The sequence below is a fragment of the Bos grunniens genome, chromosome 5 (genome assembly GCF_055505025.1).
Source record: "Bos grunniens cultivar Pamir isolate PY7600 chromosome 5, Bosgru_T2T1.0, whole genome shotgun sequence".
NCBI classification, from domain to species: domain Eukaryota; kingdom Metazoa; phylum Chordata; class Mammalia; order Artiodactyla; family Bovidae; genus Bos; species Bos grunniens.
Window position 1 is genome coordinate 29,137,498 of NC_141169.1, and position 18,784 is coordinate 29,156,281.

The following is an 18,784-nucleotide window of genomic DNA, read 5'->3' on the forward strand; positions in this document are numbered from 1 at the left end:
GAACTATGGATGGAGGTTCATAACACGGTACAGGAGACAGTGACCAAAACCATGCCAAAGAAAAAGAAATGCAAGAAGGCAAATGGTTGTCTGAAGAGGGCTTACAAATAGCTGAGAAAAAAAAGAGAAGCAAAAGCTAAACAAGAAAGGAAAAGATATACCTATTTGAATGCAAAGTTCCAAAGAACAGGAAGGAGAGATAATAAAGCCTTCTTAAGTGAACAATGCAAAGAAACAGGAAAACAATGGAATGGGAAAGACTAGAGATCTCGTCAAGAAAATCAGAGACATCAAGGCAACATTTCGTACAAAGATGGGCACAATAAAGGACAGAAATGATAAGGACCTAACAGAAGCAGAAGAGATTAAGAAGAGGTGGCAAGAATACACAGAACTGTACAAAAAAAATCTTAATGACCCAGATAACCATAATGGTGTAGTCACTTACCTAGAGCCAGACATCCTAGAGTGTGAAGTCAAGTGGGCCTTAGGAAGCATCACTAGGAATAAAGCCAGTGGAAGTGATGGAATTCCAGCTGAGCTACTTCAAGTACTGAAAGATGATGCTGTTAAAATGTTGCATTCAATATGCCAGCAAATTTGGAAAACTCAGCAGTGGCCATAGGACTGGAAAAGGTCAGTTTTCATTACAATCCCAAAGAAGGGCAATGCCAAAGAATGTTCAAATACCATACAATTGAACTCATTTCACACGCTAGCAAGGTAATGCTCAAAATTCCTCAAGCTAGACTTCAACAGTAAGTGACCCCACCTTGCTTCATTTACTACATGAAAGCCTTTGACTATGCGGATCACAACAAACTTGGAAAATTTTTAAAGAGATTGGAATACCAGATCACCTTACCTGCCCCCTGAGAAACCTGTATGCAGTTCAAGAAGCAACAGTTAGAACCAGACATGGAACAATGGACTGGTTCAAAATTGGGAAAGGAGTACATCAAGGCTGTATATTGTCACCTTGCTTATTTATTTGTAGAGTACATCATGCAAAATGCTGGGCTGGATGACTCACAAGCTGGAATTAAAATTGCCAGGGGAAATATCAATAACCTCCTATATTCAGATGACACCACTTTAATAGCAGAAAGTAAAGAGGAACTAAAGAGCCTCTTAATGAGGGTGAAAGAGGAGAGTGATGGGGCCAGATACCATGATCTTAGTTTTTTGAGTGTTGAGTTTTAAGCCAGCTTTTTCACTCTCCTCTTTCACGTTCATCAAGAGGCTCTTTAGATCCTCTTTGCTTTCTAACATTTATTGAGTGCTTACTGTACACTGGGCACTAGGTTAAACATTTTACTTATTTATTCTAACAATGCAACCATAATTAATACTGTACCTTTTTAGGGATGAGGAAGTTGAAGCCCACAGAGGAGTGAACTATCATGCATGAGTGATTATGGCAGGACTTGGAACAGCTCTGTTTGGGTTCCTAAAACATTTCTTGCTTTTTTTAAAAGTATTTATTTATTCATTGGCTGTGTCAGGTCTTAGTTGCAACAGTTGGGATCTTTCGTTGCCCCTCATGGTCTTGGTCTGCCACAGGTGGTATCTTAGTTCTCCAGCTAGGGACGGAACCCAGGTCTCCTGCATTGGAAAGGGGATTCTTTTATATATATATATATAAGTTTTTTAATTGAAGGATAATTGCTTTACAGAATTTTGTGGCTTTCTATCATACATCAATAAGAATCAGCCATAGTACACCCATGTCCCCTCCCTCCCAGACCCTTCTCCCATCTCCCTCCCCATCTCACCCTTCATCCTGTCACAGAGCCCCTGTTTAAGTTCCCTGAGTCATACAGAAAATTCCCATTGGCTATCTATTTTACACTGGAGAAGGAAATGGCAACCCACTCCAGTGTCTTGCCTGGAGAATCCCAGGGACAGGGGAGCCTAGTGGGCTGCCGTCTATGGGGTCGCACAGAGTCGGACACGACTGAAGCTACTTAGCAGCAGCAGCAGCATCTATTTTACACACAATATTGTAAATTTCTGTTACTCTCTCCATACATCTCCCGTTCTCCCTCCTCTCTTCCTTCCATGTCCATAGGTCTGTTGTCTATGTCTGTTTCTCCATTGCTGATGGTTTCTCTTCAGATCCAGGGGAATGAGATGAAAAAGAGGAAGGCGAAATAGGAAGAGAAAAGAGATAAATGGATGTAAACAGAAGAATCAAACCATCCCATTTTCATGTCAGTTATCTACTCCACCTGCACAGCCACCTCTAAGGCACCATTAATCCTTACAGATCAGAAACTGAGACAGAAGTTCAGGAGATTGTTAGGTTCCTTCCACGGGGGTACTTACAGAGGGCGGGGGAGGGGTACAGTCTGCCCTCCCTCCTGACCTCCCTAGCAGTTTCCCCGACAGCTTCTCCACAATCTTTCCCTCCCAGGTGGCGGCAGCACATCCTCCTTGTGAGCAAGTCTCCCTCATTCTGCCCCACCCAGAAGTGGGCGTCCTCTTGCCAGAGACCACGTGTGCAAGAGACTAGCTAGGGGACAAGGCTGAAGTCAGTAGCCTCCCAGAGCTGTTCTTGTCTGCCAGCTTCCTGTCAATGTGCACCACACCACGCTTCCTGCCTTGCTGGGGGGATCCCCCTGAAGCACACTGTGAAAAGCGAAACTTCAGAATACCCCAAAACAGAATCTAAATTGGCCAAAGAATAAGAATTTGAGGGAAAAAAAAAAGAGAGAGAGAAGATATTCACAGGGCTTGTTGAGGCATGGGAAATCCAGGCCTGTCTGGCAGAAGAGCTCAATGATGGGACGTTTCTGTCATGAGCAGGCAGAGATGATTTCTGGAGAGGGGTGACGGAAATGAATCTTCACTGTCTACTTTTCTCTAGTGCTTGAATTTCTTTTTAACCAGGTGGCTTTATAACATTTTCAATTACAGAAACTATTTTAAAGTGGCCTGCCATGCAGTCACCATCCTGTGTGGCTCACCTTCCTGTGAGAAGAGAACAGCTCAGTCAGTCAGGGCATGACACATTAGGGGTGGGGTCACACATCCGGTCTACTACATATGCCTCCAAATTATGCAACTCATTGTTCTGAGGACTCAAAGTCACGTTTTAAAATCAGAGTCAGCTAAAGTAAAACTGGAAGAGAAATTTGCTTCTGGAATGTGGAGCACACAGCACAGACCGATGCTGCTTCCTTGGGCAGCACCCTCTCAGGGACTCTGGGATTGGGTTAGTGGTCATGACTCTGTCCTGGGGAAGAATTGAGGTGGTGAGTCCAGTCTAGCCCATCACCCTCAGGTCAGGTTGGGTCCTGTCAGACTTGCACAGGAGTGTTGAGCATCCAGAAAGAGAGAAATGAGGGGCAGCATCCCACAGTCTTCAACAGGAAATGTCCTTATTCTGAGAAAGGTAGCTGTGGAATCTGGCAAGTGACAGTGGCTGCAGCTGAAGCAGTGAGGTTAGACTGAACCCTGAGGGTCTGTAAAGGAAACAAAACAGATGATCAAGGCAAATGCTATATAAAGTCTCTTTAGAAATTTAAACCCCAGCGTGTATGCATACTCAGTCCTGTCATTGTGACCCCATGAAGTGTAGCCCGCCAGGCTCCTCTGTCCATGGGGTTATTATCCCAGCAAGAATATTGGAGTGGGTTGTCATTTCCTCCTCCAGGGGATCTTCCTGACCCAGGGATCGAACCCACGTCTCCCGCATTGAGATGATGGATTCTTCACCACTGAGACACCTGGGAAGTTCCTTTAAACCCCAGAGTCTCTAATGTGAAAAGAAGGGAATTGAGGGCAAGGGAATTACTCAGCCACTTGGTTGGTATTAGGGGAGGAGACAGGTGAGCAGGCCAAGACTGAGTGCATATCTCCCTTTTCTACTCCTTTAGGAACATCCATCCCGATCTAGTGTAGGGGGGCAAGGTCTTCTTCCTGCTCCACTGGCCTCCTCTCTCCAGAATCCATCACTGGAGAAGCTCTGACCTCCTGAATAGCTCAGTTCTCCTGTGGGGTTCCAGATTAGAAAACAAGGTTACTTCTCTCATCCAACTGTTAATCCCCAGTGGCTTCCCCTGCTCTTCCTGGTTCATGTCACAAGTGCCTTCTTGCTCAGATCTACCCACCCACACCCCTGCCCCCGGGGTCTTATGAACTTAGAAATACAAACTCATTTAAACATCAAGACAAAAGAAAAACAGAATTGGTGGTTGAATTTTCTGCCATAGAACATTTCCAAATTACCGGCTATTTGGAGTGGTCCTTCTGTATTACTGAGACAAGGACCCAAAAGATTATATCACAGAACCCCGGTGAGCAGCCTGAGGGTGGGGGTGGTAATGAGTCAGAGCGTGGGTTTAGGAACTGAACTTACTTATTTGGATTTTAATTCCAGCTCTGACACTACTCACTCAGTGATTCTCAAAGTGGAGAATGCACCAGAATTACCTGGAGGGGTTATAAAGATACAAATTACTGGGCCCCATCCCACAAGTTTCATATTATTTAGGTCTGAGGTGGGACCCGAGAATCTACATTTCTGACAGTTTATCAGATGATGCTGAAGCCGCTGGTCTACTTTGAGCCGCACTCTCCAGCAGTGTGGTCAGCCGCCTTCCGTGTATATTCCGGACAATAATCGTAGTCATTTGCTGGGGCTAGTGTTTACCTGAGACCCGGCACATTAAGTCCTTGGCATTGTTCGTGGCACACAGCAAATTCCCTGCTCTTATTATTGGATGAAGGGGAGGAATCATTTGGTCAAGACCACTCCTCCCGATGAGAAGCAAACCTGGGACGGAGCCCCGGGGTGCCTCTCTGTCCGGCGGCGTTTCTCTGCTCCCGAGCCTCTTCCTCCAGACTCTGAGCGCTGCGGCCACACGGCCACTGAGCCCGCGCGCCGCACGCTGCGGTTCCAAGCACACGCCGGCGGCTCACGCCTGTCGTCTTTGTGGTGGCCAGGACCCTCCAATCTTTATCGACGCCGAGAGCCTGGCCGCGGAGACCGGCCCCCGGAACTTGCTGAGATCTGGAGAAGCCGGAGCAGCCGGGCTCCCAGCTGCGGCGGCGGGGGCGGGGTGCCTGGGCCCGGGGCAGCCCCGCAGCAAGCCGGCGTTCCGCGGCGCCGAGCAACGCTGGGGAGCTCGGCCCCCGGCACCTGACCGGGGAGGGGCGGGGAGGACGCGCCCCAGCGGCCGTGCAGGGCCCGCTCCGGCCCCGCCCTCCAGGACGTCCCGTCGGGAAACCGGTGAGCTGCACGGCCGCGTGGCTGCGGCTCCGCCCGGACACCACAGGTAAGCGGCAGAAGCAGTCCAGAGCCTTCTCTGGACTTAGAACCCAGAGCCCTCCTGCTTCCTGGGACTTCCTGCCGGTTGAGCTCGCTTCTCCCAAGCCCTTGTGCCCCATCCGCCTCCCGCCTCCGCCGATCTTCTCCTCCTTTTCTTCCTCGCCACCCCCGACAGTGACACGAAGGGGCAGGGCCGGGCTGGGCCATCTGTCGTGGTGGCCTCTAGCTCCTCCCACGGTAGGACTCCCTAAACCTTCGCGCCTTCCTTAAAGGTTGACAGAAAAGCTGGGGTCTCTGGGTCCTGGAGGGGCGGGGTGGGAGAGGTGCGAGCCTCAGTGCCTCCAGGACTCTGCAACCTCTGCCCGTCACCCATGCCCTGGCATCCCTTCTGTGCCCCCATCGCCCCGCGCTGGGCCAGCCGCTGTGCTTAGCTGCAGAAAACTTTTCAGAGAGGTTCCCTCCTGCCCGGGCGGAGCGGCTTCTGAGCAGAACGGGTGAGCGGGCAAGAGAAACGTCCCTGGTGAGGGCAGGGTCTCAGACATCCTCCCTGTGGAGACTTGGGCCTGTAAGGGGCAGGAACTGTGTGCTCAGTATTGTTGGGAGGGAGTCCGATGGGTCATGACTGTGACTGTCACCAACTTCCTGATTTCCTGTCACTTGTTCCAAACCCCAGGCCAACCGAAAGGAGAAATAGTTTGTTACTTGCCCCCAGAGCCTGTCATCCCAGACACTGACCTCTGCAGAGGCTAGGATAGGGCTCGTCTGTATGTATGGGGATGGTGAGGTGTCAATTTGCCAGCACAGCATAAAACAGACCCCTCTATTAGCCAACCACCCCATTGCAACATTCACAAGGAGGGTTCTAACACTGCGCTCTCAGTGCACTGCCAGACCTGCAAATGCAATTTGCAGACACTGCAGGAGGTTAACAACTCTGGACACACCAAAGAACCTGGGGCTTGTGCTCATTTTGCCAGATATGTGTACACTGCCCACGCCCCATTCTCTCGGTGAATGAGCTGTGTCTCTGCCCATTACAGAAAGAGTGAAAAGGATGAGACAGGCAAATGCATGTGATCAATAGTGCAAGCTAAGGTGAGGGGTTTGAAATTTACTTTAGTTCAAGTTATCCAGCAGAAGCCAGAATCATTGCAGGTACTTCCTGACCTCCTGTTCCTTAACAGCACCATTCACTTTAGGCACCCAGAGGTAACAAAACAACTTTCAGGGGCACCAGAGCAGTTAGCAGAGCAGGCTTGTCAATGGGAAGGTAATCTAGAGCTGGAGGAACCACGAATACTGGGCTGCCTGGAAAGCCCTCATCCTTGGTAATCACTGCCTATAGTTAGCAGAACAGCTGACTCCTACCCACATGGAAGAACTCAGGCGTGAAAAGGGAAGCCCTGAGGCATGTCAAAAACTGTCTGAGATCAGAAACATCTCAGCCCCAAATTCAGCTAGGAGAAACCTGAACAGGAGATACGACCTTTGGCTTAGCCCACATAGCCATTGCCTAGAACAGAAATCAGGAATCAAAGGGACAACTAACCCTAGAGCCAAGGCAGTGGGTATAATGGAGGCAGAGAGCTGGCTCAGCTCTGTCACTAAATTAGCTGTCTGACCTTGGCCAAATCACATAAACACTCCCTGGGTGGGGAACAAATGAGGTGTATATGAAAATGCTTTGTCAAAGCTCCAAGCACCAGCCAAGTACAAGGCAGCATGGTGCTATGGTTAAGATAGTGGGCTTTGGAGAGATGTGGGCTTGGGACCAAATTCTGCCTCTGCCATTTCATAGCTGTGTGTCCTTGGTCAGGTTACTAAACCTCCGTGGGCTTCAGTTTCCTTATATGTAAAATGGAAAAAGACAACTGTGTCTTGCTTTGGTATGGTAAGCAGTGATATTAAAAAAAAAGGCTCTGGTATTGTCCTGAACCTCTTCTGGCTTCATGGACATGTTCTGACATCTCCAGCCCTAGAAGTGAACCTGTGGTCCAAAGTGGGTTTCTCTGTCCTGGGGGCACCCAGTGGCTGTGCCAAAGATTGGGTGAACTCGGCTCATCGTACAGCCCTCTGCCCCTCTCTGGGAAAGCCCAACATACCCTTTCTCATTTGATGGAAAGAGAGTGAGGGCTTGAATGAATGAGAGGTCAAGTGCAGGGCAGTGCCTGTCTCTGTGTCGAGCTCAAAGCTGTAATTGTGCTGTGTACAAGGCTTGCCCAGCGAACAAGGATGGCCTCAGTCTGGGGAGAAGAAGGACTGTTACAAGACTCTTTTGTGGCACCTGAGAGCCCTGGGAGGTCAGGTTATTCTCCAGTCTCCTGTGCAGCCTGGTCCTCAGCCCTGGGTAGAGATTTGAAGAAAGGAAGAAACTCAATCCTCACCCTCCGCGCTGCGGATAGAAGAAAACAAAGAACAGACAGATCAGGGCGTGGAATTAACAACCAGATACCTCAGGATGGACGGATGCTGCAGGAATAGGAAGGTTAGGGGAACTAGTTGGGGAAAGGATAGTAGAGGCAGAAGATTGGGGACCAGGATTTAAAGATTTGAGGAGATGAAAGAAAAGGGAACCTAGGCAGCCCAATGTCTAGACCTGTTGATTCTCCCTCCCCCATAAAATCTAGTGGGGAAGTCCTACGTGAAGAAACATGGGCCGTGAAACTTGGAAACAAATATGCCCGATACTAATGGCAGTAAGATGCACTTTAGTCTGAGAAGGCTTCTTGGAGGAGGGGAGTTTCAGGTAAGAATTCGAGAAAAGAAACATAATTTGCTTTCAGTTCAGTTCAGTCACTTAGTCGTGTCCGACTCTTTGTGACCCCATGGACTGCAGCACACCAGGCTTCCCTGTCCATCACCAACTTCCCGAGCTTACTCAAACTCAACTCATGAGTTGAGCTTACTCAACTCATGTTGGTGATGCTATCCAACCATCTTATCCCCTGTTGTCCCCTTCTCCTCTCGCCTTCAATCTTTCCCAGCATCAGGGTCTTTTCCAGTGAGTCAATTCTTTGCATCAGGTGGCCAAAGTATTGGAGTTTCAGCTTTAGCATCAGTCCTTCCAATGAATATTTAGGACTGATTTCCTTTAGGATGGACTAGTTGGATCTCCTTGCAGTCCAAGAGACTCTCAAGAGTCTTCTCCAACACCACAGTTCAAAAGCATCAATTCTTTGGTGCTCAGTTCAGTTCAGTTCAGTCGTTCAGTCGTGTCCAACTCTTTGCAACCCTGAATCACAGCACGCCAGGCCTTCCTGTCCATCACCAACTCCTGGAGTTCACTCAGACTCACATCCATCAGGTCATGGATGTGATGCAATCCAGCCATCTCATCTTCTGTTGTCCCCTTCTCCTCCTGCCTCCAATCCCTCCCAGCATCAGAGTCTTTTCCAATGAGTCAACTCTTCGCATGAGGTGGCCAAAGTATTGGAGTTTCAGCTTTAGCATCATTCCTTCCAAAGAAATCCCAGAGCTGATCTCCTTCAGAATGGACTGGTTGGATCTCCTTGCAGTCCAAGAGACTCTCAAGAGTCTTCTCCAAAACCACAGTTCAAAAGCATGAATTCTTCAGCGCTCAGCTTTCTTCACAGTCCAACTCTCACATCCATACATGACCACTGGAAAAAAACCATAGCCTTGACTAGATGGACCTTTGTTGGCTTTTTAATATGCGGTCTAGGTTGGTCATAGCTTTTCTTCCAAGAAGCAAGTGTCTTGATTTCATGGCTGCAGTCACCATCTGCAGTGATTTGGGAGCCCAAGAAAATAAAGTTTCTCACTGTTTCCATTGTTTCCCCATCTATTTGCCATGAAGTGATGAGACCAGGTGCTATGATCTTAGTTTTCTGAATGTTGAGCTTTCAGCCAACTTTTTCACTCTCCCCTTTCACTTTCATCAAAAGGCTCTTTAGTTCTTCTTCAATTTCTGCCATGAGGGTGGTGTCATCTACATATAAAGGTTATTTCTCCCAGAAATCTTGATTCCAGCTTGTGCTTCATCCACCCGGACATTTTGCATGATGTACTCTGCATATAAGTTAAATAAACAGGGTGACAATATACAACATTGATGTACTCCTTTCCCAATTTGGAACCAGTCTGTTGTTCCATGTCCCATTCTAACTGTTGCTTCTTGACCTGCATACAGATTTCTCAGGAGGCAGGTCAGGTGGTCTGATATTCCCATCTCTTGAAGAATTTTCCACAGTTTGTTGTGATCCACACAGTCAAAGGCTTTGGTGTAGTCAATAAAGCAGAAGTAGGTGTTTTTCTGGAGCTTTCTTGCTTTTTCGATGATCCAGTGGATGTTGGCTATTTGATCTGCTTAGCAAGAACATAAGGAAAATGCTTTGAAGAGGAAAAGGTAGCCAGTGAGGGTGAGGAGCAAACAGGAAGAAGACTGCCAAGGCCATGTTTCTGCTACAGTCAAATGGCGCGAAAGGAATATGAATATGGCCCTTCTAGATTGTGAAAGGGAGAAAGAGGCCTGAGGCAGAGGAAGCTGGCAGGCAGGTTCTGCTGATCCTCCAGATGCTGGGTCATAAGAGCACAGTCTCAAAGAATGGTTTTGAAAGGGCAGAGGAAGAGGAGGATCCAGGAGGCAGAGAATGAATCAGCAGGACTCGGGAGCGTGCATGGAGTGAATCTGACGTTGAAACCCATTTAGAAACTCCATAACTGGGAGTAGAGTAGGGGCAAGAGTAGTGTCCAGGGTTTTGACGCTACTGGCTGCAATGGGGAAATTGGGAAGGCTGGCCAGCTTAGGGGGCAGGCCACAGACCCTGAGTTCAGGGTGTGGCACGTCGAGTATCCAGTGGCCCTGGGTAGAAGTCCTACAGCCAGGAGCCCACCGTACACTGAAGAGAGAAGGGAAAGCTTCAGTTCTGTCCTCTCCCATCACCTGCCCCTCAATCTGAAGATGAGCACAAGCCTTCAGGAATACCCCTTCTGTTAAACACCCCCATCCATCCCTCTCCCCCTGCCAGGTAATGGATGGTAAGACTCAGTTCAAGCTTTTTTTTCCCCCTGCCCCCCACCCCGGCTTTTTCTCAAACCCAACCTAATTGTCACCAGGGTTCCTAAGTAATTAGGGAATCCCAGCCCTTGCCCACCTAGTGTTCTTCTTCATCCCTAGGTTCTGAGGACGCTCAAGGCTCAGTTTGAAACAGTTACATATCTCTGCCCGACCTGGCGGGACCTGGAGATCCTCTAGTAACAAAAACCTATGAGCTGGTGAAATTCCTGCTTGGTCACGTATTATTTTTATTTTTCAGTAACTTGACAAACTTGGACTAGATCAAGAAACCTTCTATGGGCCAAGCCTATTCTAGGTACACAGCGTGAGTCAAGTTCAGTTGGGTTTTTTCCAACAGAAAAAATCTGTGTTTGGACAACTAGAGCTTAAAATGTTATGCAAACAAAAGATGAACCTACATCAGCCCAGGAGAAAACTTGATAGACTTGCTACTGAAATAACTTTCAGTGACTCTTTGGGGGAAAATAAAGCCACTTACTGCAGCTCTAGTGTTGAGGGGGAAAGCTGAAGTGTTTTGAAGGTGTAATTATGGGGAAAAGTGAAAACCTACCAGCATTCTGTAATCAAAAAGGCCAGAGGTGGAAGGAGGGGTTTGGAGGAGATAATTTGCTACTTTGTTCACAGCATGAGAACACAGGAAGTGAAATGCAGGTTGGGTTGGTTTTGATAACTGAGAAAGTGCTGCCTGGGAGGAAAAAAAGGAGAATCGTTTGTCCAAAACAGCCTCTTGGCCCCCCTCCCCACAACCGGTAGCTTGAAATGGACCTGCCCGCTCCCCACCGTGGTGTTAGCTCTGTCACACACCTGCCCCTAGTGAGAGTGGTGACAGCCATCACTTCTCAAGAAACCTGTAATTGAGCGATAGCCTGACTAACTTGAGCAAACATCCCTGTTGGTGGTGTTGCCACTGCTAACTTCCTGGCTGCCACGTCTCTAGGAGGTGAGCAGCTCCCTAGATAAACAGAAAGAAACTTTGTTATAAATAGGCCACCTGGCCAGCAAGGGTGTGTTCCAGGTAGCTGACCCTGGTTCTCACTAAAGCCAAAACTTTACCTGGGAACTACTTTTGTGGCATCTTCAAAGCATTTGTGGTCCTAGGTGAGAACTGGAGGAGGGCGCGCCTGGGGAAGGTGGTGGGAGGAGAGGGGAGGGGATGGGGGGATGGGTAGAGGTTGGAAGGGGGGCATTTTTCAAGAAAACTTAGTACCTCTTATATGTGACAGGGTATCTCAAAAGTTTCAGGAAAGCTTTGTTGTGTGGGATCTTTGTTCTCCAACCAGGGATTGAACCCTGGCCATAGCAGTGAAAGCACTGAGTCCTAACCACTGGACCACCAGGGAATTCCCTTTAGGAATATTTTACGCTTTAATCACCTAAGAGGTATGAATTCTACAAACTAACAAAAAACAACATTTGAAAATGTGATTCCTTTCACCTATGTGAATTTTGAATAACAACTTTTCATTTTAATTTTGTATCAGGAAATGTTTATCATCTTCAATGGATGGAGACATTAAAATAATAATTTGTTATTCAAAATTCATAGAAACGAAGTGAAAGAAATTCAAATTTTCAAATGATGTTCTTTGTAAGCCTGTGGCATTTATACTTCCAAAGTTATTAAAGCATAAGATTGTACTAGGACTTTTGGTATACTTACTCTATATATGTATGTATAATAACCAAAATGAAATTTTAACAAAACAATACTTACCCGTATTACCTGTGATGTAATTTTTTTTTTCCTCTAGTCTAGTCTGATCTTTTAAATGATTTTTTTCCATGCTGATTTGCAACACTTTAAATGTATTTCACAATCCTGTAATGAGTTGCAATCAACGGTTTGATAGACATTGGACTGGGTGAAGCCTCAGTTCCCTTATGCCAGTGACAAAACGTAAATTTGTATTCTGACTGGTGAGGCCAGGAAAACAGGTCCAATTTGTTCAGTCTAGGAAATGTTCCCAGAATAAGAGGATTTCTGGTATCATCTCAGTACTAAAATCAAGATGGTCTGATGTTTTGCGATCCCAAGGGTGGCTGGAGGAAAAAGAGTTGGGAAAGAAAGTTTAGCAGCAGCAGGAGGGAATGAGTGGTTGAGGGCCTTGGGCATACTTGCCAGTGGACCTCTTGGCCAGTCAGAAGCTGGACCGTGTGAAGCCCTGCTCTTGACAAAGCACTGTGCAATAGGGGCTGTTTCTCCCCCAAGTCTGGTGACCTCCCCGACCTTGCCAGCCACACTTCTGGTAACCGTCTCCTACGCAGAGAGCAGGAATCCTTAAAGCCAAAGTCTTCTGACTTGCACTGGATTTTGTGTCCCTTCGAAGAGACTCTTTCCCATCGCCTGCATGCCAAGCAAACAAACCAGAGTCCCTTACTGCCAAGGCTAATCACAGGTGTCTTGTTTCATTTCAGGATGTGGTTAGTACCTTGAGGAACTGCAAGCACCAGAGAGAAAGCCTTAGACAGTCAGGCTGGATTGAGAGAGCAGATGCCTGGGAAGAGCTCAGTTTAACCCCAAGTCTCTCTTTAGGAGGGAACAAAGGAACAAAAGTGAATCACACCGCGATGCCAAGACGAGGGAGTTGGAGTGACCCAGGTGATTCTGAGTGAGTCAGTCAGGGAGGCCTTCCTGGAGGAGGTGAGTCTTAAGCACCTGGCAGCATCTGATAACTAAGTTTTGTAGGCATATGTTGTTTTATTGTGCTTTACTTCATCTTGCTTCACAGATACAGCCTTTTTTACAAATTGAAGGTTTGTGGCAACCCTATATCCAGCAAATCTATTGCTGAAATTTTCCTGAAGTGTTATTTTTTCATTATAGTATATACTTTTTTTTTTTTTGACATAATGCTATTGCACACTTAGTAGACTATAGTATGGTATAAACATAAGTTTTATATGTCCTGGGAAACCAAAAACTTGTGTGACCCACTTTCTTGCCGTGGTCTGGAACTGACTGCACAGTAACTCCCAGGTTATGCCTGAACCATGCCTTTGTTTCTAACTGTGCTCCCTCTTTCTTGTTGGAGCGGAAAGTAGACAGACAGGTATCAGGGGAGATGCCATGTTCAGATGGTTCAACATTGTTGTAGCAAACACTTCCCCATTCTGCGGCGCTCGGTCTGTGCTTAGCTGGGGCAGTTGCAGAATTGATGAGATGTCAAGTTCAGGCATCAACCAGCCCAGCAACCCCTAGACAGGACACCGCCTCTACATTGAATCTCTGTTTCCTCCTTGAAGCCGTCTTCAAGCCAGCGGGGTACTCTCCTTGTCTGTGCTCTTACTCAGTTCGAATTGTATTACTTTTTGAATAGATAATGTTGTCAGTGTTCAAAGTGCAAAAGGGTATTTAGAAATAGATTTTTTTCCTGTTCCTATTCCCTCCTGGGACCGGTGCTCCCTGAACCCAGTGCCACCAGTTCTTGGTAGCACTCCAGCTAGATTTTAAAATCTGGTGGGGAAAGAGGTGGTCTCACACCTCTCTGTGTCCCTCTGTGTCCTGGCTAGGATGAACTGTCCCGCCTCATCACCCAAGGAAGTTCCCCTAGCACCACACCCTCCCTCCTCATCCGCACTGCTGCTATCTTGGGTCAGACGCCCCTAGTTCCTCTTAACTGGTCATCCAGCTGCCACTCGGGTGCATCTCCTAGACACCCTCCACCAGCTGTCACACTACTCTTCTTGTAATGTTGGGCCACTAATCCTTACTGCTCCCCATACCTCGGGTCAAGGGCAAACTCTTTGCTTTGATGACCTGATTTCAAGCCACCTCTCCAGACCCATCACCTGCTACTCCCATCAGGCTTCATACTCCCACCAAACCAAATTCCTTGGAGTTCTCTGATGGATCATGCTGTTTCCTGCTTCCAGGGCTTTCTATATATTGTTCCCTCTGCCTGAAATGTGCTCACGTCACCAGCCAACTCCTACTTGTGGGTTAGGGCTCAGCCCAAGTTTCTCTCCAGAGGGACTTCACGAACATCACCCTCCGCCACTCAGTGAGTTTACTGCATCCTCTCTCCCTCTGCCCCTGAGGATGCCTCTCTCAGGCTGGGTGCCTCTCTGCTTAAAATTTGACTCCCCCAATTGACTGTACTCTCCTTGAATGCTGGGCTCTCTGCATAGGAGACGATTACCAGTAGTGTGGCTGGCAAGGTCGGGGAGGTCACCAGATGTTGGGGAGAAACAACCCCTGTTGCACACAGTCCTTTGTCAAAAGCAGGGCTTCACATGGTCCTCCCCACAGTGTAGCTTGCTCACCTCCTGGCTGGCCACCGTCTGGCTGAGTACCTGGCATAAAGCAGGAATTCACTTAATACTGGCAGGATCAACAAATCTCCTCTATCTCCCAGACAATACCTAATATAAAATAGATGCTCAAAAAGATTTAATCTTATTCGATTTTTGATGCTGCTGCGGAATCTTTTTTTTTTTTTGCAAAAAGCACTCAACCTGTTTATATACAGCAGGCACTTAAAATGTTTCTCTATACAGTAGATACTCAACATATTTGTGAGAAGTAGGTGCTTAGGTATATTTGCTGTATACAGTAGGCACTCAGCACATGCTTGCTATGTATATGGTAGGCATTCAGTATGTGGCTATATGCAGGCAGAAATTCAGTGTGCTTGCTACACACAAAGCTGCTGGCTTCATGCTTGCTGTTTACGTAGGTGCACAATTTCAGCTTCCTATGCACGGCAGATACTTAGTGTCTGTTTGCTATATGCATGAATCTGAGGTTTTAAAAGAGAACATCTCCCCCCCGCCCAAAGTGACCCCTGTTCCCACTTGACATCATGACAGCCACATGTGCCCCAAGGATCCAAGTGACTCCAAACACTGGGCTTCTCCATAGGCAGCAGCTTGTGTGTTTAACAACACAGCTCAACTGAAGTTCCTTGTAAGTGAGACAGAGTAATGAGTGTGGCTTTGGCCGAAGACCAGGTGCCTGAGGATAATTGCTGGGAAACTGAGCAGCAATTTATTAACAACAACCATAGAAATAATTGAGGGCTCGGTCTGTGCCAGACACTCGGCTGAGTATTTTATATACATTATTTCTGACTTAATCCTCACACCCGCTGTGGGTTAGGTATTAGTTACTCCCACTTTATAGATGAGGAAGTTGAGGCTTAGAGAGATTAAGTCATGTGCCTGAGGGTCACACAGCTACTACTGATAAAAACTAACACTTTTTGAGCATTGACTGGGTGCAGAGACTGCTAAGCTTTTCCGAGAATTATTTTATTGAACTTAATCCTTACATCAAACAACTCTAGGAGGTAGGTAGGTGCATTACTGTTAGAAGCTGCAGATCTAGAATTTGGGCGCAGGTCTGTTGCCACCAGCATCTAGTGCTTACCCCGTGAGCCTTATACTTGCAGAACTATCTACAGAAAGTTTTGCAAACACTCTTCCTCTGAGCCTGGTACCACATACATGAGGGTAGATGCCTGGGGCCATGGTCCTGCCTGGAACGTGCTGTCATTAGAATCTTAGATTTAAAAATTGTTTTTAATTTTTTTAATTAAATATGAGTAGATACAGCAAACATTGATAAAATATGCATAGGGTATAAAGAATAGCAGTGCTGCCCGCAGCCACCATTCACTTTTTTAAAAAAGCTTATTTTGAAGTCCCCCCATGTGCCTTTATGCCCATGTCTTTCCTCCGTCTTCAGAAACTTCTGTATTTTTTTTTTTCGCTCAACTTTGCATCTGTGTTGTGGCATGTAGAAATGGTACATTCTTTGTCACGGTTGTGCAGTCATGTGCTGTGGATATTTCACGCTGTTTATTCATTATAACGCTGATAGACATTTGGATTATTTCTAATTTTTGCCTTTTTTGTGGGTACTACTAGAAATGTTCTTGTGCATGCCTTTGGGCATATGTTTATCTGAGATATAAAACCAGGAGAGGAATTGCAGGGGTCATAGGGTGTGAACATTTTAAATTTTTCTAGAAAATGCCAAATTATTTCCAAAAGTGTTTACATTGATTAAATTTCTTCATGTAGCGTTTCAATGTTCCAGTTTTTCTAGGTCCATGAATGTCAGAATCTTAGGGCAGAAAAGAAACAGGGTCCATTTTCCTTATTATCTGGATGGAGACAATGTAGATGCAGACAAGTAACGTGATTGGACTAAGGTGATGTCACCATTCAGCAGCAGAGCCTGGACAAGAACCGGCAAATCCCCTGACTCTTTTCCTCCACCTGCCTTGGCTCATTTCTCTCTCTCATCCCACCTTCTCAGGCCGAGGCCCCAGGGTGTGGCCACCACGACACCTCGCGCTGTTTCCAGGGCCAGGCCCAGCAGTCGGAGCTGACTTAGCTGAGGTCCCCGTCAGTTCCAGAGGATGAGGCTGCTCCGCAGACGCCACATGGCCGTGCGCCTGGTCATGGTGGGCAGCGCCTTCGTGCTCTTTCTCTTCATCCTGCAGAGGGACGTAAGTGGCAGGGAGCAGGCCACAGAGAAGCCATGGCTGAGGTCCTTGGTGAGCCAGAAGGACCATGTCTTGGACCTCATGCTGGGGGCCGTGCACAACCTCAGGGACTCGATGCCCAAGTTCCAGATCAGGGCTCCAGAGCCCCAGCAGACACTGGCCTCCACCAACCAGTCCTGCCTCCCAGGTTTCTACACCCCAGCTGAGCTGAAGCCATTCTGGGAACGGCCGCCACAGGACCCCAATGGCCCTGGGGCGGATGGGAAGGCGTTTCAGAAGAAAGAGTGGACGCCCCAGGAGACCCAGGAAAAGGAAGAGGGCTATAAGAAGCACTGCTTCAATGCCTTTGCCAGTGACCGCATCTCCCTGCAGAGGGCCCTGGGGCCGGACACCCGACCCCCTGAGTAAGTAGCACCGCATCCCGGGGTGAGGCCAGGATTCTGCCAAAGGCGTGCCTGGTATGTCCACAGCCAATGTAAAGGGCCGACAGGGATTTTATTTTATATCAATATTTATTTATTCGTTTGGCTGCGTCGGGTCTTTGTTGCGGCCCTCCAGCTCAGCAGTTGTGGCATACAGGCTTGGTTGCCCCAAGGCATGTGGGATCTTAGTTCCCCAACCAGGGATCAAACCTGCATCCCCTGCACTGGAAGGTAAATTCTTAACCACTGGACCACCAGGGATGTCCCTGACAGGGATTTTAGAATGTGGGCAAGGGTTTCCTCTAGGCCCTCATTTCTTTTCCTGAGCCACTGTCGTTATCCCAGGGGTTGGGATTCAAGGGCATCATGGTCAGGCCAGAGTCTCAGGGAGACCTGTGAGAGTGAAAAACAATTGCGAAGGTGACAGGACCCAGAAAAAGGAGCTCCTGACGGGGACCACAGCGGGCCGAGGGGTGACGAGGAGTGCCTGACTGCAGCCCACAGATCAGGGGTCTCACCCTCTGCCGAGAGGCTGGAGACCACAGGACTCTGCCGCTGAGCTCCTAACAAAGGACATTTCCCGAAAGCGGCCCTGGTGGTCAGGATTGCTGCTCACCTCCTGGTTTCTTTCAGTGAAGACTCATAGGGCCATGAACTCATTCCAGCTAGTTACTTGAATCTGTTTGTACTTTCGGTCCTGGGCAGTGAACCAGCTCTTAGATCTTTGAGCTGTAGCCACTTCAGTCTGTGCTCTTACTGGCCTCCCATCAAAGGTTTTGTGTCTTTCTCGTGTAGGCGTTGTCATTCCCAACTCAAGAGGAATACTGTTTTTGGCCTTTTCTCACATGGCAGTTAGGGATTTCCCCAGTGGCTCAGCCACAAAGGATCTGCCTGCAATGCTAGAGATGCAGGAGGCCTGGGTTCCATCCTTGAGTCACGGAGATCTGCTGGAGGAGGAAATGGAAACCCACTCCAGTATTCTTCCCTGGAGAATCCCATCGACAGAGGTGGGCTGCAGTTCTTGGGGTTGCAATGACTGGGATGCGACTGAGCCTTCATGCCCACACATGGCAGTTTCCATTCTCAGGTTCTTGATTCTTTAGAGCTGGGAACCTGGAGTTCCTCAGACTTGGACCAAGTATTAGAGGCCTAGAACATGGAGCCACCCTGATTAACCAGGACTCCTCACAGGGAAGCGCAGTGGACCTGAGGGCAGCCAGTGGAGGAGGTCTGGGAGTCTTCTCTGGAGGGCCCCTGAGAAATCTCTCTGACCAGCAGAGGGAGTTTAAAAAGGGCCTTTAGAGACTTCCCTGACAGTCTAGTGGCTGAGACTCCCCGCTCCCAGTGTAGGGGGGCCGGGTTCAATCCCTGGTCAGGGAACTGGATCCCATATTCTGCAACTAAGATTAAAGATCCTGCATATTGCACCTTAGATCCAGTGTAGCCAAATAAATAAATAAGTACTTTTCTAAAAGAAAGAAAGGGCGTTAGGCTGCACAATTCTTTGAGATCCAGCATTGACACATTCCCACCCCCACCTGAGATGGTGTGTCGGGGACGGAGGCAGTGCCGCCTAGTGCCCCAGAGTGGTTGGAGT

The 18,784-nt window shown here is 47.9% G+C and overlaps 3 protein-coding genes and 1 long non-coding RNA gene across 8 annotated transcripts in view; 1 reads left to right on the top strand and 3 right to left on the bottom strand.

Annotated features, from left to right (window-relative positions):
* Nucleotides 1-500, bottom strand: part of SLC4A8 (solute carrier family 4 member 8) — a 109,665-nt gene extending 109,165 nt beyond the window's left edge. The window contains exon 1 of the mRNA XM_086399379.1: nucleotides 449-500. The gene's annotated coding sequence lies outside the window, so the exon portion shown is untranslated. The remainder of the gene's footprint in view (nucleotides 1-448) is intronic.
* Nucleotides 501-1,488: 988 nt separating this feature from the next.
* On the bottom strand, nucleotides 1,489-2,864 carry LOC147371584 (uncharacterized). The gene is made up of 3 exons (XR_015163649.1): nucleotides 2,732-2,864; nucleotides 2,032-2,112; nucleotides 1,489-1,605 (listed from the first exon to the last, which is right to left on the bottom strand). It is a non-coding gene; the product is annotated as an uncharacterized LOC147371584 (long non-coding RNA).
* Nucleotides 2,865-3,815: 951 nt separating this feature from the next.
* LOC147371585 (uncharacterized) lies at nucleotides 3,816-5,675 on the bottom strand. The gene is made up of 3 exons (XM_086403689.1): nucleotides 5,645-5,675; nucleotides 4,781-5,540; nucleotides 3,816-3,996 (listed from the first exon to the last, which is right to left on the bottom strand). The coding sequence occupies exons 1-3, from the start codon at nucleotides 5,673-5,675 to the stop codon at nucleotides 3,957-3,959; spliced, it is 831 nt and encodes a 276-aa protein (XP_086259815.1). The 3' UTR covers nucleotides 3,816-3,956.
* GALNT6 (polypeptide N-acetylgalactosaminyltransferase 6) overlaps nucleotides 5,215-18,784 on the top strand; it is a 38,382-nt gene continuing 24,812 nt past the window's right edge. The window contains exons 1-3 of one of the 5 annotated variants that reach the window (XM_086399380.1): nucleotides 5,215-5,282; nucleotides 12,729-12,954; nucleotides 16,576-17,169. In XM_086399380.1, the coding sequence (XP_086255506.1) occupies nucleotides 16,679-17,169 (491 nt within the window). In that variant the 5' untranslated portion in view covers nucleotides 5,215-5,282; nucleotides 12,729-12,954; nucleotides 16,576-16,678. Of the gene's footprint in view, nucleotides 5,283-11,319; nucleotides 11,412-12,728; nucleotides 12,955-16,575; nucleotides 17,170-18,784 lie in introns of those variants that run through there. The other 4 variants (XM_086399381.1, XM_086399384.1, XM_086399382.1 and 1 more) reach the window with 4 other exon arrangements.